General features: G+C 49.7%; 1 protein-coding gene across 5 annotated transcripts; it reads right to left on the reverse strand.

The window, feature by feature from the left end:
- Positions 1 to 1,002: 1,002 nt before the first annotated feature.
- Positions 1,003 to 27,059, reverse strand: TLR5 (toll like receptor 5). 5 transcript variants are annotated; one of them, XM_069544638.1, is made up of 4 exons: positions 26,588 to 26,662; positions 20,081 to 20,361; positions 15,611 to 15,764; positions 1,003 to 4,902 (listed from the first exon to the last, which is right to left on the reverse strand). In XM_069544638.1, exon 4 carries the CDS (start codon positions 4,896 to 4,898, stop codon positions 2,322 to 2,324), a length of 2,577 nt encoding a protein of 858 aa, XP_069400739.1. In that variant the 5' UTR covers positions 4,899 to 4,902; positions 15,611 to 15,764; positions 20,081 to 20,361; positions 26,588 to 26,662; the 3' UTR covers positions 1,003 to 2,321. The 5 variants fall into 5 exon arrangements, with proteins under 5 accessions (XP_069400739.1, XP_069400736.1, XP_069400735.1 ...); XM_069544635.1 differs by lacking the exons at positions 20,081 to 20,361; positions 26,588 to 26,662 and adding an exon at positions 26,766 to 27,059; XM_069544634.1 differs by lacking the exon at positions 20,081 to 20,361 and having other exon boundaries at positions 26,588 to 26,693.
- Between the last annotated feature and the right edge of the window lie 581 nt (positions 27,060 to 27,640).

Genomic DNA, 27,640 nt, shown 5'->3' on the forward strand with positions numbered 1-27,640 from the left:
GACCTGCCTCTTGAGAAACCTATATGCAGGTCAGGAAGCAATAGTTAGAACCGGACATGGAACAACAGACTGGTTCCAAATAGGAACAGGAGTACGTCAAGGCTGTATATTGTCACCCTGCTTATTTAACTTCTATGCAGAGTACATCGTGAGAAATGCTGGGCTAGAAGAAGCACACGCTGGAATCAAGATTGCCAGGAGAAATATCAATAACCTCAGATATGCAGATGACACCACCCTTATGGCAGAAAGTGAAGAGGAACTAAAAAGCCTCTTGATGAAAGTGAAAGAGGAGAGTGAAAAAGTTGGCTTAAAGCTCAACATTCAGAAAACGAAGATCATGGCATCTGGTCCAATCACTTCATGGCAAATAGATGGGGAAACAGTGGAAACAGTGGCTGACTTTATTTTTCTGGGCTCCAAAATCACTGTAGATGGTGATTGCAGCCATGAAATTAAAAGATGTTTACTCCTTGGAAGGAAAGTTATGACCAACCTAGATAGCATATTCAAAAGCAGAGACATTACTTTGCCAACAAAGGTCCATCTAGTCAAGGCTATGGTTTTTGCAGTGGTCATGTATGGATGTGAGAGTTGGACTGTGAAGAAAGCTGAGTGCCGAAGAATTGATGCTTTTGAACTGTGGTGCTGGAGAAGACTCTTGAGAGTCCCTTGGACTGTAAGGAGGTCCAGTCAGTCCATCCTAAAGGAGATCAGTCCTGGGTGTTCATTGGAAGGACTGATATTGAAGCTGAAACTCCAATACTTTGGCCACCTCATGCGAAGAGTTCACTCACTGGCCAAGACTCTGATGCTGGGAGGGACTGGGGGCAGGAGGAGAAGGGGATGACAGAGGATGAGATGGCTGGATGGCATCACTGACTCGATGGACGTGAGTCTGAGTGAACTCCGGGAGTTGGTGATGGACAGGGAGGCCTGGTGTGCTGCAATTCATGGGGTGGCAGAGGTGGACATGACTGAGTGACTGAACTGAACTGAATGTCTTGCAGAAAGACATTTATTATTAAAATCAATCTGAAAAAAGACAAAATACACACAGATTTTTCTTAAGATAAAAAAATACTAAACATTCTAAGAAATCACAACGGCCTCCCGAAGGCCCTCCTTGGTGTGGGGATCCTCTCATGGCCATTAGGGTGGCTAAAGATAAGATCTGAGACACCCTGACATTCTTGGTGGATTTAACTGTCGTGTCAGCTCTGTGAGTTAGAGAGGGTCACACCTACATACGAGAAAACAAGCCCAGCGAAGGTCCGTAACGCGCTCAAGGCCACACGGCTCGTGAGCAGCAGAATCAGAAGTCAAACCAAGTTCCGGGTCCAGGTCCAGTTCCTTTCTGCAACAGCCTGAGCGGTCGATAAATGAAGTATGGAGGAAAATAAAGCTGAAATAGGCTGGTGCTAAATCCCAAAGGTTCTTGAAAGCCAGGTTGAAATAGAGGTTGCAAGCCAAAAAGAACGTCCATGGCTCACTAGGGTTAGATCCAAGAGGTGAGAAGAAGTGAGGCAATGTGGCCCCAGGAGATCTAGTCATTCTCATCCTGGCTTCTTTGGGGCCCCTCTGATCCCTGAGACTGGGCATGACCTGTACTGAGCAATGGCATTGTCCTCATGGTAATAGCAGGAACCATGCCTCTTTTTCTGTTTGTTTTCTATTTAGTGTTGTTGTGCTAGGCCCTCAGAATCACTGACCAGCCCCTTTCTAGAAATGAATGCTAGAGAAAGGGTGTCGGCCATCTGTAACTTCTCCCAAGGTGCCCTTGCCACGCAGAGGGATATATCCTGTTGTTGATACAATGGGAGAGATCAGTGTTACTGGTTCTGAAAGGAAATCAATGCAGAATAAGAACTGCTGGGGGCAGTTGCAATTTTCTAGAGCTATTACTTTCCATTTGGACATTGGCAAGACAAAACATTGTGTTGCTATGAAAATCAAAGAGATTTATCTTCTTTTCATTGTAGGAAAACAACAACTCCATAAAGGACCCCCAAATGGCAACTAAAGGGCTTCCTAGGTGGCTCAGTGGTAAAGACTCTGCCTGCTAATACAAGAGACATAGGAGATACAGGTTCGATCCCTGGGTCACGAAGATCCCCTGGAGGAGGAAATGGCAAGCCACTCCAGTATTCTTGCCTAGGAAATCCCATGAACAGAGGTGCCCGGTGGGCTACAGTCCATGGGGTCGCAAAGAGTGGGACATGACTGAGCAACTGAACACAAAGGCAGGCAAATGGTAACTGGTGGACATAAAAGGTACAGAGTTATCTGTGGCTTGCAGTAAGTGGAAACTGCTCCTTTGCCTAGGAGACGGTGGTTACACTTTGCAGCTGAATAGCACTGTCTTTCTTCCTTTCCTTTTCTTTCTTTAGAATGCATTGAGAGAGTTTATTGAGAAACCAGTCAACATCCTGGAGATCCTCAGGCCACCTCAAGTACTGCCGTTTCTGGACGAACCCTCTGATGGACTGATGCTTCATCAGATGGAACTGGGACAGGGACCCCACCACCACCATGATGAGGGCGCCGTTGAGGTCAGCTAAGCACCTGCTCTGGGCGTAACTGAAGGCTTCGAGGCACCACCCGTCTCTAAGGAAGTGTCTGGTCACGAGACAGACAGTCTTCCTGCTGCTCCACACGGCATCCTGGATGTTGGCGATGTGGTTTTCCCCGGGCATAAAGTCTCTTTCTTCAAAGCACAGGTTAAATCTGTTTTGGTTGCTGTACTGGACATCCAGGTGTTTGAGCAAAGCGTTCTGCACCCATTCAAAGTCTTTGCTACTGAAGCACAAATAGGCATCGTATTTGTATGTATCTGATTCTCTTCCCTTGATGGGGTCCTTGAACAGCAGACTCTGGGCTTTCTTATAACAGATGAAACAAAACCCCCGGAACTTTGTAACCGTGAGGATGATCACGAGGAACAGGGTCAAGGTGACAGTGAATAAGATGAAAAGGGAAAACTTCAGGGACTCTAAAAATTCTTCTTCTTCGCAACCTTCTGTGGAAAGACTGTAAATGGACACCCCAGCCAGAGAGTTTGGGTACATGCAGTACATGTCTGCTGGAGACCCAGATATTGTGATATTGGTTTGATTGACCCAATGGATAAAAGCACTAAGTTCACAATCACAGATGAATTTGTTATGAGTTATGTCCATGGCACTCAGTGATGCAAATAAATCAGGATCAGGAGAGAGGAGCTGGTTTCCAGATATATCCAGGATCTCTAAGTTAGCAGGTAAGTCGCCAGGAGAAAGAACAGTCAGCCTGTTGTCTCTGAGGCTGAGTCCCCTCAGTGCAGTCAGATGATGAAATACTCCTGGTGGAAGGAAATTCAGGTAGTTTTTATTCAGATAGAGGAGTTGGAGATGAGAAAGCCCCTTAAAAATATCCCAACATGACTCGGTTTCCCAGGCAAGTTGCAACATATTTTCTCCAAGGAAAAGCTTTTCTAGGCTGGGATTCTCTGAAGGGGCATGGTTTTGTGGACAAAAGGAAAAGCGATTTTGATTTAAAATGAGAATCTGGAGATGAGGTACCTGGAGAAGGAAGTAGAGATCATTCAGATTTTCTAGCCTATTCTCTGATAATTGGATCAAATTGGCTGTAAGTGGGATGTTTGGCAAAGTCACCAGCTTATTGCCACCCAAGAAGATATTAGGAATGCTTGGAAGAAAATGAATTGTTTTAAGAGCATTATCCCGGAGGTCCAGGGTATTTAATTTCCCCAGGAATTTGAATGTTTTGTCCTGAATGATCCCAATGTGATTCTTCTGCAGGTCAATATAGGCTACCTTAGGTAGTCCATTGAAATCATGATTATATAATTCCCCAAGAAGGTTATATGATATATTGAGAACTTGGAGGTTGTCGAGTCCATAAAACGCGTTCCTCGAAATACTGTTTATCTTGTTGTAGGCGAGGTTTAGGACCTTCAGCTCCTGGAGCGTTTCAAAGACTCTGGAGTTCAGGGAGAAGATATACCCATGTGAAATGTCCAGCTGTATCATCGAGCTCCTGGCTAGCCCAGCAAAGGTGTGCTGGTCAGGATCCTTCAGGTTGGAGAAGCCAAATGAAGAACCCATAATGTGATGGGTAAGAACCAAAGAGAAAATCTGGCTCCCATTGATGGCATTGCTGAAGTTTCTCATGATGTCCACCCCCCAGCCATTGCCAGAAACATCTAGGGTTTCCAGGACCATGTTTCTGAATGGGTTCAGACACCTCTTCCAGTCCACTGACACCCTGCTGTACAAGTGGTTATCAGCAAGGCTTAAGAAGGAGAGTGTTTTCCCTTGGAGGGGTTTGAACTCCTGCTCACATACAATAGGTATTTGGTTGAGGGAAAAATCAATGGACTTCAAGGAATTCAGTTCCCGGAAAGAGGGATGAAGATGAAGACTCTGAATTTGATTTTTGGATAGGTCCAAGTGAGTCAAAGATGCCAAATTTCTGAAATAACCATCTTTTAATACAGCATCGGAGAGACCACAGAAAAACAGTCGAAGTTCAGTGAGGTGGGGCAGTCCCTGAAAAGCATCTGGATGCAAGAAGTCTATCTGACTTCCACCCAGGTCCAGGATCCTGAGATTGGGCAGGTTTCGGAAGGCTTCTCTGTAAATGGTCAAGGAAGTAAACTGAGTTCCCAGCTCCAGCAGCTGCAACTGCTCCAGGAAGGGGAAGGATGTGGTTCTGACTGTCCTGATATAGTTGAAGCTGAGCAGGAGGCTCTTGGTGGTGTTGGGGACCTGGGGCACTTGGGTGAGGTTGCAGGAAAGATAGATGGCTCTCCAACCATCGAAGAAGCAGGAAGAAATTCCAAGTGCAGGACTGGTCAGGAGTACGACTCCTAAGAGAAGGTCAAGGCAGTCTCCCATGATCCTATGGAAAAGAAGGGAGAGTGAAGACACAGACATCTAAGCTCAAGGTACTGAGCAACAGCCTTGAGGGTGCTTAGGGCCTGGGGGACCCCTCTGTGATGTGGTTGCTTCTTAGACCCTGTGTTCCTCTGGGTCCGTGGCCATGCCTATTGTGTAGTGTAGACAGAACCTTTCTCTCTTTTTATCTATTATGTTGCATTTTTCTACATAGCAAGCGTGGTTGTAAGTACTTCAGAAATACTTCATTCAATCTTTGTGATAACTCGGCATTCATTCATAAGGTTGTGAATTCATTCATTCAAGATTTGCTGATGGAAGTTGGAGAAAACATTAGGAAGAGATATATTTGAACTTCACCCCAGCCAGGGACCCCATTCCTATCCCAAGGCAGCCTCTGCTGAGGAGTAGAAAATAAATCCACTGATTTTTCTTTCCCCTCTAATCTGCCAAAGATACTAAGTCCTCTCTATTTATCCATCCTCACTTCCTACACAGTACAGCTCACCATGTAAAAATTGGGTACACCATTTTTCAGTTTAATAAGGATGTACTAAGCACCAACTGCATGCCTGGCACTTGTGTGACCATGTGAGCGTACAACTAAACAAAAACCAGACTCCTTACCTAGTCCAACAGGTAAATTCACTGTCTGTCTGGGTTGAGCATTTGCTTGTACACAGTGGCAAAAGGTGCCAAATGAAGGTGTCTGGTTATGTTCTCAGTGCTGTGCTGGGAGCTGTGAGGGTACAGATGGTGCATGAGGGCCCCTCAGAGAGCTTCACTCCTACCCACCGGCATGGCACCTCCACCTGGTGCCTGCCAAGTACTCAGCTTGCACTACATGTAGTATCAGAAGGCCTCTGTTGGAAGGTAAGGAAAGAGCTACATGGCTCAGAGGGCAGAGTGAGGGGGAGAGTAAAGAACAAAAGAGGGCACTGGTTTATGAAAACATCCCTGGTTCAGTTTCCATATCCAGGTAGACAGCATGAAGAGGCATGGCACCAGAGCAGGCGCCGGCCCTGGATCACCTGCAGGCTCTGAAGAGGGTTTGTTGTGTTGGGGGTGATTTGCGGTAGGGTTTCCACAGCACCTTGGAGGCTCTGACACACAGTTTACAGCTGATCAGAAGGAGACATCAACTCCTGAGTTGACCCAAAGTATCAAAAGCAGGCCACATCAGCAGTAGGGCAGCAAGACTTCCCTGGTGGTCCAGTGGTTAGGAACCCGCCTGCCAGAGCAGGAGACGGGTTTCATCGCTGGCCCAGGAAGATCCCACACGCCGTGGGGCAACTAAGCCCGTGTGCCACAACAACGGAAACCACCTGCGGCAACAAAGATCCAAGGCAGCCAAAAAGAAATCAACCCATTAAATCAAAAGAAAAGAGTGGGGAGGGCATGGCATACTTGTGTATACCATCAGGTGAAAAAAACTATTGCCATTTCACATTTGAAATTAAACAATTTCCAGTTGGTAGTAATTAAATATAACCTACTATTAAGACTAAACCCAAAACCAGGCACGTAAGAATCATAGGAAAAAACTAGATGAGCATGTTTATCAAGGCTCTTAATTTCTCTGCCATTTCCACCCATGGGCTCAGGGTAAAGACAGCAGAGTCACCTTTGTTCTCTGAAATGTCACCCCCATGTTAGCAAGTCATGTCAGTTTTACCTCCCAAGCCTACTCTGTTCAAGCTCCCATCTCTTGAGAGTTCTCACTGATCTCTCTTATTTCCAGTCTTACCCTCCGTTTCCCAAATAGCAGCCAGGGTGTTCTTTCAGAAACATAACCCAGAAGATACCACGCCTCCGCACAGACCCCCTTCCTCCTCCTCCCACAGCTCTGGGAATAAAATCCTGCAAAGACTTCCTTCATCTGGTTCTTGCCTGTCTCTGCCACACCCCCCTCCTCAATAACTTACTCAATTAATTTTTGCTGAGCATCTGTGTCTGGCACTGTTTTAGTGGTGAACACAATAGACAAGCCTGACATTTCACTCTCCAGAAATGCACATTTGCAACATAAACCAAATTTTGTACCTGAGTTCAGAGGGTTCACTGTTCTCCTGAAGGCTACCCCTTTCGATCTCATGAGGAAAACCCTTGGTTTACATATAATAACCACCAGGTTTTACATTCTAGAACAGGGCTTGGGAAACTTTTTCTGTAAAGGGCCAAATGGTGAATATTTTAGGCTTTGCCGTCCAAATACCATAGTTTGTTAACCTCTGTTTTAGAAGAAAAGAGAATGGAGACTTTGATTTCACCAATGAGGATTTTAAGTGACTGCAAGATAAATGTGTTCTGATACTGAACTGATATTTGCAGGAAAGAACTATCTTGGCCCCCAAGCTGCTGACAGTTTTGCGGCTGTTGTTTTATTTAAACATCAGAATGAATTCTCGTCTTATGTAACCTGACAGAAAAATCCTTGCAGAGACATGGGAGTGAGAATACCAGTTCAGAATAACAGTTAAGATGTCTAGTTTCAATTCTGTCTTTTTACGGACCACTCAGGGCTGGCCTCCAAATGTCGACACTGTACTAGGCAGCTTGACCTTGAATTCATGGTAACAACAAGTGAAAGAAAGTCCCAGACAACACATGTTCAATACACTGAATTTTCAAGTCTATAACAGGGAAGCTAAAATTAAACAGTAAGACAGATAAGGCCAGTTGAACAAACAGATATTAAAGAGAATCATTTGGGTTCATGTCATGCCACGAAGACATACTACAGACCTATCTTCTTATGAAATACAGCAAAGTGTGAAATAGCTACATCTTCATCTCGGAAGCAGACTTCTACAGGTCAGGTAGCAGGACACATGAGGAGAGGAGCCAGGTGACCTGGTGAGCCAACAGGAGTCTGGAGGGGTTATTCAGGAAGACAGAAGCTGGGAAGAGGGACCATCTCAGGAGGGGGTGTCCTGGAATGAGAACCAGGATCCAAAATGGGTAGAAACAGTCTAGTTTCAAGGTGAGAACCAGGCCATGGAATTGCTTCAGCCAAATGTGAGAAAGATGAGCTTCCAGAGTGAAGGCAGGCTGTGAGACAGGGTGGGCAGCGGGTGTGGACTCGGGGAACCCAAGAAAAAAGATCAAGTGACCTAAAAGTCCAAACCCTAAGAGGGTTGAAGCCAAAGGGAGCAAGAGGGATGAGAGTGTGTTGGGGTAAGGCCTGGAAGAAGCCTGTGCCAGACAGTGCTCATTGCTTCTTGATCCCAGAGCAGCTGGTTGCTGGCAGCAGCTTCCGACCCCGCAGAGGAGGGCCCCCCCCCGGGGGTGTCTGGAGTGAGTTCTCAGCGGCAGCAGATAGAGCGGCCTGGCAGTGTGCTCCTAAACTATTAGTAAAAAGATGGTGAGAATCGACGTGTACTGACACGTTCCGCCATCAGGCGATATACTCAGTCCTTCCTAAAAATCGCTCAGCTATGCAAAATCACACAATAAAACCACAGGACTTCTGGGGGAAAAGAGGGCGGCATACAGCAGCTCGGGGGCCAAGATAGTTCTTTCCTGCAAATATCAGTTCAGTATAAGCACTTCATCGGCAGCACCTTAAAAACCTAATGAAAACAGTAGCACTGTTTTATACACGTATGTGGATAAGAAATTCACACACACACTGCAAGAAATAGCCCTTTCCTTGAAAAAGGCCTGGGGGTTGCCACTTGGGAGCTACTGTGAGGTGCTGGAAGGAGGGGGCTATTTGGTATCAGGGGAAGCGGAACACCAGTTGGCGATGGGTGTCGGCTCAAAACACGCACAGAGTGTGAAGGTCGCTGGCAGATTCCTGAGATCTTTTCCCTCGTCATATGTAGGTTGGTTTGGCTGGGTCGTTTTCTCCATGAAAGCTTAAGAAACGGCACATAAGCAAATGTAAATTTCACGTTCACTGATGTGTTCATGTTGTTCCCTAATGTATGAGTAATCTTCCCTAATACAGCAATACTGTTCCTTAAGATGTCAGTCGTGGTGGAACAAAGTTGTTATTTCACAGCAAGCATTATAACGGAACACTCGGTTCTCATTCAAGGCTAACGGTTCAAATTAAGAGTAGGACAAAAGGAGGTTCCGTATATGAGCTACCCTCTGCACCTGTGTGGCAGAGTTTGGAGAACTCGTGGGGCTGGCTCAGGAATCAGCTCTGGGGACCAGTGCAGACTCGGGTGCCAAAGGGCTCAGAGCCTTGGGCAGAGAGTGTCACCTCCAGCAGCCTCGGCAGTTTCCTGTCTCAATGGGAGACTGAATGCGAGGAGCCGTCCTCAACTCTGGTGACATATGAGAACTGCCTGAAGAGCTTCGAGTGCTGAAGCTCAGGCTTCCCAGAGACCAGTTAAAAGAGACTCTCAGGGGTGTGCACTCTTAACAAGTAACTGAATTTTGTACACACCCAAATTTTAGAATCACTGGTATAAACCCATGGTTCTCTAACTTGGCCATACATTGGAACCACTGGGGGAATTAAAATAAAATACGGGAACTGGGTCCCATCTGTGGGTGATTTGGCTGGTCTAGGGTGTGGCTAGGGCATCCTGAGTTGTCAAATCTCTCCTGATGATTCCAGTTTCAGAAGGTTGGCTCACATGGCTGCAAGTTTGATGGTACCTTAGAACTGGTACAGGTATTTGCACACCACACTCATAACACCATTATGCACAACAGCCAGCAGGTTGGAATGACCCAAATGTCCACTGATAGATGAGAAGATAATGTGGGACATCCATAAAATGGAATATTACTAAAAACAGAGGAAAAGCTGGCACACGCTTCAACAACACGTGTGAACCTTAAAGATACTCTCCATGAAATAAGCGAATCACAAAGGACACATACTGTTTGATTCCACTTATATGAGGGACTTAGATTAGCCACATTCAGAGAGACAAAAAGTGAATAGACGTTTCCAGGTGTTGGAGGGAGGGGTGGGGAATTATGGTTTTGTAGGTTCAGAGTTTCTGTTTGTGATGATGAGAAATTTCTGGAGATGAATGCTCAGTCGTGTACAACTCTTTGTGATCCCACGGACTGTAGCCCACCAGGCTCCTCGGTCCACAGGATTCTCCAGGCAAGAATACTGGAGTGGGTTGCCATCCCCTTCTCCAGGGGATCTTCCCAAAACAGGGATCGAACCCGGGTCTCCTGCATTGCAGGCAGATTCTTTACTGTGTGAGCCACCATCTACAGTATGAATGTCCTTGATGTCAAGTATGGGGCTTCCCTGGTGGCTCAGTGGTAAAGAATCTGCCTGCAGTGCAAGAGCTGCAGGAGAGGTGGTTTCGATCCCTGCATCAGGAAGATTCCCTGGAGGAGGGCATGGCAACCCGCTCCAGTATTCTTGCCTGGAGAATCCATGGACAGAGAGCCTAATTGGCTACAGTCCGTGGGGTTGCAAACAGTCAGACACGACTGAAGTGACTTAGCAAGCATGCACAATGTCAAGTATATTTGACCACAATCAGAAAACAAAATTAAAGAGAAAAAAGCAATACCACCACTCCTAGAGTCTGACTCCTGGAGATTCAGCTGGATGGGTCTCATGGAGCTGGGGAAGAGCATTTTATCACCATATCCCAGATACTTTGAGAAGAGGGGTCCTCAGGCCACGCTCTGAGAAACCCTGGTCTAAAGGACCCCCTCCAAGTCAGAAACCTCATGCTTTTCTTAGAGAAAGAGGGCTGGAAAGAAATTCAGAGGGCTGTTGAGAATTGGGTTTTTATTACTGAGGCTCACTTGTGTCCAGGGCTCTGAGGGGTAACAGGAGCAGCTCGATCAATGCAGGCCTCAATACTCCTGCCAAACACTGTTAATTAAGATAATGAGACCAGAGGGAGAAGGGCCGCAGCCCTTTTCTTTGAGTTGAATTCATTTAGCTTTAATCCCAGCCGTCAGCAGAGCGGGTTCCCTTTCTTGACTTAATTGCCTGCCCAGCAGAGCCGCTGGCCTCGGCGTGGGTGAGTTACCAGCCTTGGTGTCTCTGCGGGAAGCAGGGAAGCCTACCCAGGGGCGTCTCTGCTCCCCGGGCACCACAGTTGGCTGGCAAATCCTGCTGGCCTGGGCCAGGACTGCTCCTGTGCTAATTTAATACTTGGTTCTTAACAAATAATACTCATAATGGGCTCTTTGGCTGCACCTGGGATTCCGAGCTTGGCCGCAAGGCTGGAGAAAGGACGTTTCTCCTGGCAGGTGGTGGCCCACATCTGGCAGAAGGCCGGGGCACTGGGCATGGAGAACCAATCGTTGTCTGAGCAAAAGTTAATTCATTTCCAAATGGGTGCTGGGGAGGGTTTCTCCCGGGTTCACAGAACAATAAAAATCATGGACAGAGTCCACATGGGGAGATGTTCTAGTTCGGCCTCGGGAAAAGGCTCAAGGCCAGTGGACACAGTGATCTTCCCAGGGCAGACGTGCTCTCCAGATGCAGGACACAGCATCACGTCATCGGAACAAGCCAGCAAATGAGCACTCTGGAGCCAGCAGTGTCGCCAGGGCCATGGTCCTTCCAGACCAGCATTCTGCCTCTGACAGCAGTTCCAATAAATGCATGGGTGACTGCTTTGCTGTGAACCTCAGCGTTTGCTCCCCAGATACAAGTCCAGCTTTCGCACAAACCACCATAACTTCAAGGCTCTTCCCACGTGACCTCTTTTTCACTCAATACCACCTCTTCTCATGGGACCAGCTGCTGTATTGAGAATCTGTGCTTGTCCTGGAGTCACTCTTCCCAGGCCAAGACCCTTGCTCTGTGCCGGTCACTGCTGGATCTTGGGGGTCCTCTGCCTGCCAAGGTCTCACGGTCTGTAGAGACTCTAGAGCAGTGATGCCCAAGAGGTGTCCTCGCACCAGCAGCATCAGGGCTACCTGGCCCCCCTCCCCTACCTCCTGAATCAGAAGCTCTGGAGCATGGCCTGGCAGGCTGTTCTATCAAGCCCTCTGGGTGGTTCTGATGCACATTCACATCTGAGAACCACTGGACTCGAGTCTGGAGGGAGGAAAGAAGTATATCCTAATAACTACAATACCACAGAGTGGATACCTTTGCCTACACGCTCATGCCCACAGAGCTCTGAGCTTCCTCCCTTTCTGCATCCTCCCAAGTCTTTGCGTGCGCAGTTGCTTTAGTCATGTCTGACTCTTTGCAACCCTATGGACTGTAGCATGTCAGGCTCCTCTGTCCATGGGATTCTCCAGGCAAGAACACTGGAGTGGGTTGCCATGCCCTCCTCTAGGGGATCTTCCCAACCCAACCCAACCCAATAGAACCGGCATCTCCTGCATTGCAGAGGGATTCTTCACCCACTGAGCTACCTGAGAAGGTAGATTATACACATGAGAAAACTAAGGCCCAGAGAAGTTAAGTAGCTTACTTAAGGCCACACAGCTCTGACTCCCCTCTAAATCTAGTGCCTCTGGTGTGGCTGCACAAGGAGGTCAGTGTGGGAGTACTGTTGCAGCCCACCTCTGGGTCTTCATCTGTGGATCTGTGGTCACTTCCCCTTAGTCACAAAGGGATGGGCTCCTGGGGAAAGGTGAACCTCTCAGCCCTTCACCCCCTTCAGCTCCAAGTGAAGGTCCACCTCACCCCACAGTCACTCCTTCCCGAGATGACCCCCTTGAAAATGCTGAGTTCTCGCCCACGCTCTCAGCATGACCCTCTACCTTCCAGGTCTCCTGGGCCCTTCCCTCCACTAGGCTGACTCTCTGATGGCCTCCTGGTCCCTCTCAAACCTTCTCTGCTCTTCAAATGCATCTGCCCTTTCCACCTCCCCATCATTCTACACCCCACGGACCTTCTCTTCAGACGCTCTGCCAACACCTTCAACCCGGCTGCCTCCTCGCTCCTCTCTCCCATCTGTCTACACCGGCTGCCTGCCCGCTGCATGCCTACACCCGGTGGCTGCAGTTCTGTTGGGAGGAACCACACTGGTGCTCACACAAATGGGCAGAACCCAACCGTGCGGTCACCCTCTCTCCTACCCCCAGGGGTGATTGCAAAACTCTGTTGGTTCCCCTGCCCATCTTGCCTGGCCTCGGCCCTCTCAGAAGCCGCTGAAACCTTGCTTCCTATTTCTAGGAGAAAAAGGCCTGGCTCCCTTTGTTTTTGTAAACAAAGCCATTTATTTACGGCTGCACTGGGTCTCCACCGCGGCACACAGGCGTTCTCTAGTTGCGGCGAGTGGGGGCTGCTCTTGGTCGTGGGGCACGGGCTTCTCTCTGCAGTGGCTTCTCTTGTTGCGGAGCAGGGGCTCTAGGGCACTCAGGCTTCAACAGCTGCGGGGCATGGGCTTAGCTGCCCCACGGCATGTGGGATCTGCCCGGATCAGGGGTCAAATCCGTGCCTCCTGCACTGGCAGGAGGATTCTTATCTACTGAGCCACCAGGGAAGTCCAGGAAGGCCTGGCTCTTGACCTGGCATGTGCTGCAGCCACCCAGGGACTCCCTGTGTCCCCCAGCAAGGCCCACCGGGGGGCTCAAGGCCCGTCCGGGTGGGAGCACCACGCATAGCCACTGGGAGGTGGGCTTTGGCGTGCAGAGAGCGTGGTGGGTCCGAAGCAGAGCCCGCTCAGCCTGGTGCAGCCAGAGAGGGAGGCTCGCTTGTACATACCTGGGTGCAAAAGGGGCTCCGCTGGCAGGCCCTGGCAGTTCATTCATGCAAACAAAAAGGAAAGTGTGCTCCCCGCCCATCATTCTCCTCAGACCCATTACACGCGTGAGCAGAGACAGTCGGCAGCAGCTTCCGTGGGCATCATGGATTAACACAGCAGGGCAAAGCCTGGTAACTGATGACTGTTCTCCAAAGAGGAAGCAGAAAATCAGTGCAGTGGGTCTCCACGCGCTGGTGTGCCCTCAGAGAACGGTTTACTGACTCGCTGGCACCTGGCGTCTCCTTAGGGTCTGTTTGCATCTCTCTGTCGCATGATGCCTTGATACAAAGCTGGTCTCGTACGTCTAGCCCAGCAAGAAACTTCCCTTTCATGTGTCGTGGGGTGGCAGGGGAGATCACGAGAGACTCAGTCAAATGCCTTGCTGCATTCCCAGGGCTGCTGGAAGCTGCTAACGCCGTCAGGATGGAAATGAGCTGAGTCTGATACGACTTGCTGGTCTAGAACCTACGCGTACCTGCAGGGGTTCCTGCCACCCTTCGTCAGAGCTGCAGTCCTGAGGCCAGATCTCTTCCAGGAGACTGTCCACATCAGCTGCCAGGCTCAATAAACACCTTGTGCTGTGCTCAGTCGTGTCTGACTGTGACCCCGTGGGCAGTAGCCCGCCAGGCTCCTCTGTCCATGGGATTATCCTGGCAAGAATACTGGAGGGGGTTGCCATTTCCTCCTCCAGGAGATCTTCCCCACTCAGGAACTGAACCTGTGTCTCCTGCATTGGCAGGCAGATTCTTTACTACTGAGCCACCTGGGAAGCCCTCAAGCTCACTGGTTTGTAGCTTATTTTGTAAATATCTGCTGAATGAATCAATTTGTCACATTCTGCCTCTGGGTCCTCCTCTGTCTTCATGACCTGTAGGGCCAGCTACCAGGGTGCTGAGGGCAGGTCTGCACTCTGGGTTCCTTGGATGGGCTGGTCCAGGTTGGGGGAACCTGGGGCCCTTTGGAGCAGCCTCATCTCATCTGCTCTCTCCCATCCTACCTGGGAGCGGTTATCTGTGCTTACAATAGCCTCTGAGAGGGAGCATGCCCCTCCTTCTTCTTCCACATCTGGACATAGCTTGAAATATCCTCTTGGGCATCTGTAGCATTTCCTCCACATTCAGAGCACTTGGGGCTGTAGCCTTTCTGACTCATCAAACACTGTGCTCTATTCATCTTTGGTTGTGGACCCTTATTTCCATCTTCAGTACATACGAAACTCTAAAGAGGTGGGTAAAGTCAGATCAGCTTCCTTAATCCCCCACTGAAAGAAGCCTCAAGTACAGCAGTGCCGATGGTGGCCAGTCCTGTGACGCTATCTCAGGACACCACCACCAGCATCAATTCCCCTCATCTCCAGCTGCTTGGGTTGCTGCTCTCTCCTGTCCAGGTTGCTGCAGCGACTGACCCCCTACCCACCCCCACAGCAAGTCTTACCCCCAAACCTGCATCTCTCACTCAGCCACATGAGGGAGCTTGTAGGAGGCACGGCTCCGACCAGAAACCTTCTGGTTCCTCCTGACCACAATGATCCAGCTCTTCAAGGGGCAAGACTCCACATGGACTCTAATCTATGCCTGGAATGGCTGATTAGGGGGGTCCCTTAGTGCCTGCACCCTTTCACTGGCCAGAGGGGGAAACTCCAGACAATCTACCTTCTGGCTTTTCTAGTCTTGCCTGGGCTCCGGGGATAACTCGCCTTCTCCCAGTGTGGCCTCCATCCAACTTCTCTGCTTCTGCTGATCCTGAGCTTGGAGTGCTTGTCCCCATCTCATCTGTTTACCCAACCCCAACTCACCCCTTACAGGCTACCCTAGAGGCCAATTCTTCCATGAAACATTTCTCATATTCCTACAAGTGCTTTATCTCCTGCCCTGGTTCTGTGGACATGTCCACGATGGCATTTTCATCACCTCATTCCTCCTCCAGCCTGCCCATCTCCTGAGGGCAAGGACCCAGTTTTGCTCAAGCAGTACCCCGAGGCACACAGCACAACTGAAGCACCTGGTGAGCTGTTTCCCATTCATATTCTGAAGGAGGCTGATTTTCATCAGGAGTACTTACCTCCAGTCCCAGCACAAGGTGTGTTCTTATTCTAGAGACATGAGGTCCCTGATTGTTTAAAGGCTTTAGTTCCTAAGACTCTGCCAACCTCCTCGCAGTGAAGATGGTGGTCAGTGGTTTTTCTGGTGAATTAGGAGAAAGAGTTTTTGCTTTCCTAAGGGAGAACAGGAAAGCTAATTAGGAGGGAGAAGCAGCGAACATTACGGAGATGGTTTTCTATGCCACACAGCGATTTTTATCTGTGGGGGAATTTAAAACATTCAGTGTGTCCCTGATTAAGTGGAATTGGAAAAGCCTTTTGTAAATTAAGGCATGTGGGACATCAGAGCTGAAGGGACCTGCAGAAATCTCAGGTCCAGTCTCTGGGTCAAGAGGTCGGGGTGGGGGGGAGGCTCTCTCCCTTGACACTCTGTGGAGGGAACTCCACGCTTTCACAATCCACTCCCTCTTTATTGACATGGCGGTGGGGAGGAAATGCCTCCCCTGGACCCAGATGTCCCCTTCAAGACAGTTCTGAGGTCATTTGCCAGGGGCTCACACAAAGGATGAGGATAGTCCATCATCTACTCCACAGAGAGCAGAGAGCTTGCAGGTTTTTAGGGAAAGAGCTCAGTTTGCCATCAGAGTTTGACATTTCTAAGCAGTACAACTAGGTAAATTATGGCTGATCTAGGAGACGTTGGGCAATTATCGAGTCTCAGATTTAGGATGAGATGGGTCCTGAAAGTTAAGGGTGCCATATAGTTCTTTTCACTGTTTTATAGATAAGTAAACTGTGGCTCAGAGGTTAAGTATGTGCTTAAAGTCACATAACCATCGCATGGCAGAGCTGGGATTTGAATCCAGCTGTAAACTTGTCATTTTGATCTTCAAAAAATAAAAATTGTGGACACTGCAAAAGAGATACAGAGCCTCCAAAGATGATTTGCATATGAATCACCCAGAGATCTTGCGGAAATGCAGATTCTGACTCAAGCTGGTCTGGGGGAGGACCTGAGATTCTGCATTTCTAACAAGCCTCCAGGTAATACTGATAATGCTAGTTCAGTGACCATGAGCCCTAAGGACTTGAGAGCTCTATTATGGCCCTCCCTGCTCACTACTGAGGCCACCTCAAACCCCCCAGGAACGATGTATGAACCGGATGCTGCGTGATCACTTTGGAGAAATGGGGACCATACATTCACTCCCAATCCTTCTCAGTCCTGAAGACTGAAGCATCGGATGGTTGCTCGAGGAGGGTTATTTGACGTTTCAGAGGGAAGGGAGCTGGGCAGGTCACATCATTTTACTTGGAGCTGAGGAAACGACTTAGCAACTAAGCAACAACAACGAGGAAACAGGAGAGCTTGGGTACCGTTTCTCAGGCTCCAGCACAGGCGCCTCTCCTGGAGACCAGCAGGGGGCGCACAAAGGGCGGAGACCGAGGCAGGAGCTCTCCGAGGGCCTCCGGAAAGTCTGGGCTGAGGAATGTGGAGGCCACAATGGCTCGGAACTGAGCCCTGCGGAGAAGTTCCTATTGCTTGCTGAAGCTTAGAGAGCCTGCATACGCTCCTGGCAGGCTGGCCATTCCTGGAGCATAGGGAGAGGAGGCTGCGACTGAATTTCAAAATAGGAGTGTGATGTATTTTCTTTCTTAGCACGGATGTTAGAAGGAATTATCCACTCTCACTCCCACCCCCACATCCTTTGAGATTCTGAATCTGTTGGGCAGTGTACACAGTTTTGATTTGCGGGGAAAGGTCAAAATGACAACTAAGTGTGTTGCTGCTGAGCTGCTAAGTCACTTCAGTTGTGTCCGACTCTGTGCGACCCCATAGATGGCAGCCCACCAGGCTCCCCTGTCCCTGGGATTCTCCAGGCAAGAACACTAGAGTGGGTTGCCATTTCCTTCTCCAATGCATGAAAGTAAAAAGTGAAAGTGAAGTCGCTCAGTCGTGTCCGACCCTTAGCGACCCCATGGACTGCAGCCTACCAAGCTCCTCCGTCCATGGGATTTTCCAGGCAAGAGTACTGGAGTGGGGTGCCATTGTGTAGCTGGATTCAAATCCTAGCTCCACAATTTAATGGATGTGTGACCTCGAGGAAGTGCTTAACCTCTCTGAGCACCAACTTAATCATCTATACAATGGCAACAATAACAGTTTCTCCTTCCCCGGGGAAGCATATTCAGTGGCTTCTGAGGAGACTCTAGTGCCCGCACAGAGAACCAGTTATTGATGCATAATCCTCTAATATTTCTTGCTTCTTTAGTAGACAGACATCATTTATCCAACTGCACCTCACCAAAAATGTATTCCTTTTGGAAGCCACTCAAGGGAAACAGGGAGAGAAGGAAACAGAATTTCTTAGTACACTGGCGTGATTTGGTGTTTCTCTTTTCTGCACTCATGGGAAATTAATGCAAAAGCTTTCCTTATAGTCTTCACTATCTCCAGGTGGTGGTCCCCACAAACCATTCAGAGGCACTGAGACAGGATGAAAACCAAAATGGTTCAGGTAGGAAACGGTTTCTCTTCTGTCTGCTCACTATAAACTCTTTAGCACCCAGTTTTAAAGCACCTGACTGCAAAAAATAATTCCATCTGAGCAGTTATTAAAACCTAACAACTGGCATGACACACCTAAAAATCCTTGGGAAAAGAGCTCACCAAGGCATTGACTTCCCTGGTGGCTCAGACAGTAGCGTCTGCCTTCAATACTGGAGCCTTGGCTTCAACCCTTGGGTCAGGAAGATCCCCTGTAAAAGCGAATGGCAACCCCCTCATTGTTGCCTGGAGAATTCCATGGACAGAGGAGCCTGGTGGGCTACAGTCCACAGGGTTGCAAAGAGTCTGACACTTAACAGTTATTGACTTAGTTGCCTTTCTCAGGCAGCACAACATTCTCAATTAGAAAATTAACATATAAGACTGACAGTCTCCCTGAAAGCAACTTAGCTAAACTCTGAGTGTTCATGGGCAAAATAAACTGCCAAGAAAGATAGGCAGCTGCAAGGTCAGGAGCCTGAGCAGAGAGCGAGCTGGGAAGTCTGATACTGGATCCCCTGAAAGTAAAGAGACAGACAATCCGCTAAGTGCAGCAAAAATCGTTTGGATTGTGATGTAAATTGGAAGCAGTTGGGGAGAGGCATGGTGAAGAGAAACCTTATTAAACTATGATCCCTTAGACACAGAGGATGGAAATGTGAGGAGAGAGTAAAAAGCACTTCAGAACTGTCCAGGGAGGGATCTGCAAGCTGTGCTAGGTTAACAAAAGCATCATGAGAAACCTCCCGGGCTGGTAGAATCAAGCCTGCTCTGCAGCTGAATCAAGCCTGGGCAGAGATAAGGGAAGGGAGAGGGAGGGAGCTGGGCCAGGCAGAGGGGTCCCCCATCTCTGGGCCTGCCGGGTGCAGAGGAGGAAGGGTGATTTCACTGGTGGTGCCCCAAGACGGGGAGCAGGACAGGCAGGGCTGGGAAACACACCCCTGTTATAAGGACACATTCTTGCCATGAGCCCGGCATCCAGGGACCTCAGGGAGGTCCGTGGAGTGTGGAAGCAGCCTGGACCAGCTGCCCAAGGTGGGCTGTGTTCCCCACTGAATGAGGGTGGAGTCAGCAAGAAACTGGGCTCCTCTGCCCTGTGGGTGATTTTTTAAAAGATGCATGAGATCACTGGTCTGGGATCACTGGGCAAGAGCTCTGGGCTAGGAGAAGGGAAAGCTGGTTTCTAGCTCTGCTTTGGCCATCACCTGGGTATCCTTGACAAGTTTAACTTTTCTTGTCCTGTTTTGGTATGTGTTTGATGGGCAGTTTGAACTAGAAGCATTTTCATAGCCTGGAAACCTTCAAATTATCTAATGAGATTTGCTGAGTGCCATGACAACAATCACAGACCAGGACACATCACCTCCCCTACTTTTTGGCAAATTTTTGAATCTATTATAGACAATCTTGAAAATATCTATGGAAAATAATGGTTTTGTGAAAGTCACTCAGTCGTGTCCAACTCTTTGCAACCCCATAGACTATATAGTCCATGGAATTCTCCAGGCCAGAATACAGGAGTGGCTGGCCTTTCCTGCCTCCAGAGGATCTTCCCAACCCAGGGATCTAACCCAGGTCTCCCACATTGCAGGTGGAATCTTTACCAGCTGGGCCACAAGGGATCTACCAATAAAATGGATAAAGAAAATGGATTTACATATATCTGGGGGCTTCCCAGGATATAGCAGTAAAGAGCCCACCTATCAAAGCAGAAGATAAGACATATGAGCTGTGGGTTCGATCCCTGGGTTGGGAAGATCTCCTGGAGGAGGCATGGCAACCCACTCCAGTATTCTTGCCTGGCGAACCCCATGGACAGAGGAGCCTGTTGGGCTACACTCTATGGGGTCTCAAAGAGTTGGACACGACTGAAGGCACAGTCGTGTTGGACACTTAGCAGGCACACACGAATATCCCGGCCTCAAACAGCAACTTTTCCCACCTAGAAATTTGCTCTCAGAGGGGACTGCTCCTGTGGCTAGATCATCTTTCAAAAGTAGAAAACTTTCTCCCCTCCATGTATTTCCATCCCCTGCCCACTTCCATCTTCTACAGTCTCCTGACATCACTGCCCCAGGGTAGGGATGTAACAGGACTGTCCTCAGGAGTAACTTGCGGAATCTTCTGGCTTTCATTTCCGAAACGGGGACTTAGGTCCAGGACACAGAGGCTTTTCCAGGAGGTCTTGAGTGGTGTGAAGTTGGAGGGGCAAAGCAGGGAGGTCTGGAAGAAACAGGAAAGGAAGAGAGGTCTGGGGGTCCCGGGAAGACAGGACTTTGGCAAGCCCCTAGAGTCTGGCTGGCCAGTCCCAAAGTAGCAGAGACCACCAGGGAGGCGGGGTCAGCAGCCTTCTCAGCGGTAACCTGAGTGGATCGGACTGGTGAGCAGGATCCCCTGCAACCCCACCCTGAGCTCTCAGCACTGCTTAAGATCCGGATATCGTGACACCACCCTGGGTGTTTTCTATTCTTGCCAGCCTGGTGAGACAAAGGCTGCAAACTAATATTAAGTTGATCTCTACAAAATAAAAGGTGGGGCAGTATTTCTTGCACAACTGAGCACGTTACTGATTCATACTCGCAAACCTTGTGTGTGTTGAGAAAGAAAATAAAGTTAGCCTTGGAATACTCTAGAACCAGTTAAGTCTCTGACCATGAACCTCAGAACATGGAAACTTAGGGCTGAAAGTGGTTTTCCATCTTGCCTTCATTATGAAAAGTGAAAGTGATGTTGCTTAGGCATGTTCGACTCTTTGTGACCCCATGGACTGTAACCTATCAGGCTCCTCCAACCATGGGGTTTTCCAGGCAGGGATGCCATTTCCTTCTCCAGGGGATCTTCCTGACCCAAGGATCGAATCCAGGTCTCCTCCACTGCAGGCAGATGCTTTATCAACTGAGCCACTAGGGAAGCCCAAAAGGGTCCACACCCAGGTTCCTGTTGATGTATGGCAGAAACCAACACGATATTGTAAAGTGCTTGAAAGTGAAAGTCACTCAGTCATGTCCGACTCTTTGCAACCCCATGGACTATATAGTCCATGGAATTCTCTAGGCCAAAATACTGGAGTAGCTAGCCTTTCCCTTCTCTAGGGGATCTTCCTAACCCAGGGATCGAACCCAGGTCTCCCATATTGCAGGCGGATTTATTATGGCCTTCATTATGGCCACCTTCAAATGCTGGCTCCGTTGGCCTGTCTACAGAATAGAGTGGTTATGAGGATTCAATGAGATGACACATATAGGTCATATTTCTGGGTCCCTGGCAGTGTCCTGCACGTGGTAGATATTTACTGATGATTAAATTATTTATGACTAGTAAAGCTAGTCTAACCCACAATGAATAGACAGACAGATAAACGGATTTGATGACCTTGGATAAGTCATGCTGTCAGCAGCACCATGACTAAGAATTCTGCAATAAAGCTGGAATCACAAACATCCATCTACAGTAAAGCATGAGCTGCTCACCCTAATTAATATAGTGGTTTGAGTACTCTTGCCTAGAGAATCCCATGGATGGAGGAGCCTGGTGGGCTACAGTCCATGCGGTCGCAGAGTCAGACACAACTGAGCAACTTCACGTTCTTTTCACTTTAAGTATACAGACCCTGAAGCCAGACACACCCAGTTGGAACCCTGCTCCCCCCTCACCACTGTGTCATTGGGTGAGCTCCCTGGGCCTCATTTTTGTCATCAGAAAAATGAGAACAAGACCCATCTTACAAGGACTCAGAGCAGTGTCTGGCTCAGAGTAAATGCTGTTTGTGTGTCTGTTATTATCACTGGTGTCATGAATTTGTGCACAGTCAAGGAGAAAACATCTGGCCCACACCATTATGAAGCAAAGTCAAGTTTGGGGCACTTGAGATGAGTTTACCATGGGTCAGGGAGGTGAGGACGAACTGCTTCCTGGTTGCAACATCATCTCCTTGGATTTGGTAGTACCATGGCTTGGGAGCTTACCCCAAATGAGAGTTCCCTGGGGCAACTGTTGGGGAGCAAGGTTAAATGGAACACAACCAATGTGAGCAGGGCAATTCATCCATATTCCTTAGCATACATGGGCTCTTCCCTCCTGCATGGAACTGTGGTTAGATCTCTTACAAAACAAACAAAACTATCCTTTCTTGACATGACCCCTCCCCACTTCCTGCTGAGAAAAAAATCTATCCTTTTGCCGTGGCCAAATTCCACAGATGTGAGGTCTGAAGACTCCGCCCAATGTTTCCACTGCCCATTAATCAGCCTCTTTTGACCCCATGAGATCTGGCTTTCCTATGGGAGTGCCACTCTCAAAGCTCGTCTCCTTCTCATCTGTTTTGTTTGATTCGCCGTTCTTTTTGGCACAGACAGCTTTGGCCACGCATCTCTTCTTGAACTATCTCCCCCCACCCTTGGCTTCTTTGATTTTCTTCTCTCTTTCTGTTTTCCATCAGTTCCTCTCTCCCACTACCCACCCACCCAGAATATAGGTTCTCCCCAAGACCTCAGCTTAGTTGCTTCTTGCAGTGACTGCATTTGCTTTCACAAGCTGGACCGTCCTCTCTGAGCTCCCTTCACCTCCCTCTAACCCTGATCACATCTGCACTCAAAGTGCACACTTCTGCTGATTAAAGGACATCCCCCCTTGGGCATCCTGCAATAACTTTAGATGCAGGAATACCCCAAGGTGACTTAACAATATTTTCGAAAATCCTCCAGAAAATGGAAACATTTTTGCATGGCACTCAGAGTCATGAAGTGGACCTTCCCTGAGTCCAATTCCCCCCTGCCTTGCAGGATTATATGCCAATCATCTCTTTTCCTTCTTCATATTGCTCATCACCAAGTCTTACTTTTTTCCTTTCAAACATCTCTCGTGTTGTCCTTGCTTTTACAATTCCAACCAATGGAAATGGCATAAACAGGCATTGGATGGATGGTTCAGCTTTCTATCCAATGCCTGTTTATTGGGCACTTTCTACCAAGAAAGTTGTTAGCTGAGAGGGCTTCATCAAGGACAAACCTAGCCCAAGTGACCTGGGTCAGGAGCAGGAGGCAGCCACAAGAGGGCATGATGCTGTGACAGAATGTGCTGGCAGGCAGTGAGGCCCAGAGGAGGACATGCAAACCCAACTTGAGGGACCTCTACACTCAGGGGATCCAGACGCTGAGTGCTATGGATGGGGAAGGGTAAGCTCTCAACAGCTGTGGGCCTTCCTGGCAGAGGCTGTCAAACAACAGAGTCAAGGGAGCCGGGGCCTGAGTCTGCTGTGATCCAACTGGTTCATAAGATGGAAGTGTAAGTTCAAGGTGTGAACTGGTGGGGGGTGAGGCTGGAGAGGACACCCTGGGGCCAGATCAAGAAGGACGTTGCAGTCCATTCTGAGGCAGTGGTGGTGGTGGTTTAGTCACTAAGTCATGTCTGACTCTTGTGATTGGATGGACTGTAGCCCACCAGGCTCCTCTGTCCATGGGGATTCTCCAGGCAAGAATACTGGAGTGAGCTGTCATTCCCTTCTCCAGGGGCTCTTCCCAGGGCTGCTAAGGGCTTTAAGTACTGCCACCGAATTAAACCCAAATTCCTCCACCAAGCTTATCCAGTCTTTAAATTCCCAGTAATAGCACTTAACCCACAAGTAAGTGAGGTGCTTCCTGGTGCCCACATATGGCTGAATTTCAATCAGGAATCATTTACTGAGTGCTGTCTGCTATGTGCCAGACACTAAGCGGACTGCTAGATGAGTAAGACACAGCCCGGCCTCAGCTGGTGCGGCAAAATCCCTCAAGCCAACTGGGCAACGCAGAGTGCATAGGATTCAGTAGATGTTTGGTCATGGGGCAGTGGAGGGAAAGGAGGAGCCCTCCAACTCTGCCTGAAGTCTAGGGGAGCAGCCAGCCAGGGAAGTCTTCCTTGGAAAAGGTGCTATTTGAGATGCTATTTATGCTTCCTAAAAACCGGAGGATTCTGGGGACTTCCCTAATGGGAAATGTTTGTGTGTGTGTATGTGTGTGTGTTTGTATACATGAAAAGAACATACGCATGGAGAAGAGGGACTAGCCTGGTGGTTCAGTGGTTAAGACTCTGAGCATCCAATGCAAAGGATGAGAGTTCGATCCCTGTTTGGGGAAATAAGATCCCACGTGCCATGCTGTGGCCAAAGAAAAGAGCCAAAAATATGCTCCCTCCTCCCAAACAAAAAACAGAGGATTTCCCAAAAGAGAGAATCCTGGGCACAGGACAGCAAGTCCAAGGAGAGAGAGGCATACATAAGAAGCCTGGCCAGAATGGCATGAGAGGTCAGTGTGGCAGAGGGCACTTGACACTGGCAGGAGGCGGAGCTGGGAAGAAAGGCAGAGAAAGTGGACTGCATGGCGGAGGGGAGAGAGAGTGCCGTTGCCTATTCTGGGCTTCAGGGGCTTTCCCCCCTTTGCCTTGCCTGGTGCCTGACCATTGTTTCTAAATGCAGCTGAAGACTAAGCAGCTCCAGGAGCCTCTCTGCCTTTTCCAGACCACACGGGCTATCTTCTTTGAACCAGCAGACCATGCCACACAATTTCACTTGATTGCTCTGTTACACAGGTGCTGGTTTCTCTCCTCCTCTGAACCTCGAAGCTTCTAAAGGGCAGGAACATTCCCTCAACCAACCTGAGTTGGTCCCATAGAGCTGAGCACAATGTAAGTCATAGCCCCCATATCAGGGAAGGCACTGCAAAAACAGAACTGGGAATTCCCAAAGCTTGAGACCTGGCTGAAGATTTCCATCTGCTTTCTGCATTCTTTCCCACAAAACAAAAAGGGAAACAAACACAGTAGATTCAGTCATTTCACATTTCAGTGTTTTCTTGCTCTCCGAGTCTGTGAGCAGGAATAGACAAACAGGCTTATTTTGATTTCAGCACTCAGCAACCCAAACTTCCGGAGACAGGGAAATAAACAAAGAAAGCTCTGGGATACAACTTTCTCGGAAGCCTTGCCTCCTTAGAAACAAACCCCCAAAGCTGGCAGGGATGGCTCTGCATTCAAACCACAGACTCTAAAAGATTCTCGATCTACTCAGAGCTCTAATACCCGAGGGAATGGATGATTCTGCGCAGTCATTTAGAACAGGAGCACCAGAAGGCTGATATGCAGGGGTGTGGTCAAAGGGATTGTTAAAATACACTCAGTAACTAGTGTTGGCCTGGTTCCCTCCTCTGGGAACCCTCTGGAATGTCCTCACAATCCCACAACTCCGGGATCAGCATCGAGCACCACAGACTTTCTCCCAGGTTCCTCTTCCAAGGTTTCCTTTCTGATGGGCTGTGCCCTCCCCAAGTCAGGAGGGAGGGATGTGGGATGCTGGGCACAACGGGAAGCTGCTGGCCACTGCCTTCTGTCCACAAGCACAAGGATGAAGTGAGTCTGAGAGTCCAGGAGTCCCTGGACAGATTGGTCAATCCTCAGCCTGGCTGAGTAAGTGCAGGGAGAAGTGATCGAATGACACATACTTGGCCAGGGCCTGGCTGCTCCCCGGGGCAGCTCTCCAACGTCAGTGTGTGGTCACTATCAGCCTCTTTCAGGCACTGAGCAAGAGGGCAGCATCCCAGACGCGCCTGACGACACTATATGCACTGGGTCATCGCCCAGCAAGGACACCTGTCTGAAGGACACTGGGATTACCTGCTTGCTTCTGGGTCCAGGTGCTGGCCAGGTGTTCGAAACACCAGGTGACTACACAGCTAGCCCACTGCAAGGGAAAGCCCCCGCCATCAATTCCCACCCAACACGGCCTCAGCAGACTTCCTGGGACAACACCCCTCACCCCATGACAATCCACTATCTCCGTCCTCATCCCTTAAAAAAATATCATTCCATCTGTGGTTTCCCAGGAGTGTTGCCACTAAGCTCTTATCTTCACAAGCAGATTTTTCATTTTAAACTATTTACCTCAGAGTCTTTGCCAGGCTGCTCTACCTGGTGTTATGGGAGTGGAGATGTGGGGGTTCAAGGCCTTTTGTTGAGCAGCTCAGTAACTTTCTGGGATTTCCAGTGGTCCTTCTGAAGGTGGCTATTTCCCTTTTCTAAGGAAGATAGTGAAGCCACCTGTCCCTCTCAGGGTGGGGACGAAAGTGAAAAGGAGAAAGTCTGATAGCACTGTTCCGAGGTGGAGGTGCAAGTGACTTCCTCACAGCCAAAGTTTCCAGAGTCCCGCTGGCAAGGTATCCATGTGCTCCCCCTTTGTCCCTTCCCCCAGGGATGCCCCTCAGGAAGCCAAGAGCGAGGTCCAGGGAATGGGTCCAGGGAATGGGCACCTGGGGCGCAGGAGGAGAGCTGTGAACAACCCAGGACACCTCTGCCAGTGGAAAAGGCGCCCGGTGGTCACAGGTGGCTGGCTCCCCGCCCCCCTGGGGGCTCCAGGCCCCCGCCCCGTCCCTGCCGGGGGCCAGCAGCCCTGACCTGCCCTCGTCTGCTGCAGAGCTCTCACCTCCGGGGAAGTCTGCCCGCGCCTCGCACACCTCGGCTCGCTCCTCGCAGCCGCAGAAGCTGAGCCCCACGCGGGGGCCCCGGAAGACCTCGCCGGCCCCGCCCCCGGACAGGCCCCGCCCGCCAGGCCGGCTCAGGCCCCGCCCCCGGTCCGGCCCCGCCCCCTCAGCCCAGGTAACCTCTTTGTTCTTTCTCTCTGGCGAGCGGCCCTCCTGCTCGAATCTTGAGGCTCCTCGGATGTGCGCCGCAGACCGTGCGGCTGCGGGGACAGGCGAAAGTGTCCGTTCGACGAGGAAGAATATAGCGGAGCCAAGGACTTGGGGGGTCGGGAGGGAGGGACGCGGATGCTGGGTGCGTGCGGCGCCCTGGATCCAGGGAGAGGGGCCGTCTATAAGGGCTGCGGGCGTCCGGGGCTGGGAGACCCGCAGAGCTGCCGCCTCGGTAGACTCCCAGAATGTCCCTCGAGATCCTCCAGGGCAGCTTTCGCTTCCCTTTCTCTTCCCATCGCACAGGGGAGGAGCTCGTGCCCGAGGAACTGGAGAAGCGGTTCGGAGACACAGTCAGAAGCTGGCAAGACCATGCCCTCTGACTCCGGCTGCAGTGCTCCTTCCATGGAGCCAAACCTCGGGCTAAAAGCGGAACATTTTGATACATTTCAGCCAGCGAGTGCTAGCTAGGGGCTGGCGTGATTTGAGGAAGGAAGCCCGGGGTTGTCTGAAGAACCCAGAAGACAGACCCTTTCTGTCCTGAGAGCAGTGATCCTTCTCTCTTCTTTACCCCCACCTCCTCTGGGGCTAGAACCGGCTCCCCAGAGGCCCGTGCAACCAAACGGTTAAGGAGAGGTGCTGATCAGAAAGTGGTGGAGTGGCTCTCTGGGAGGAAACCCAGTTGGGGGGACAGACGTGTCCCTGTCTTGAGCAGGACTGGGGCGGGGGGAGCGTGAGGGTGGGTGCACAAACTGCGTGGGTTGTTGAGTCCCAAATCCCCACTAACGAGGGGAGCTCGGGTGTAATCAGAACAGCTGGCTCCCACTCACCGGGGAACTGGGTGATAG

Source organism: Ovis canadensis, chromosome 12 (assembly GCF_042477335.2).
Source record: "Ovis canadensis isolate MfBH-ARS-UI-01 breed Bighorn chromosome 12, ARS-UI_OviCan_v2, whole genome shotgun sequence".
Classification (NCBI taxonomy): domain Eukaryota; kingdom Metazoa; phylum Chordata; class Mammalia; order Artiodactyla; family Bovidae; genus Ovis; species Ovis canadensis.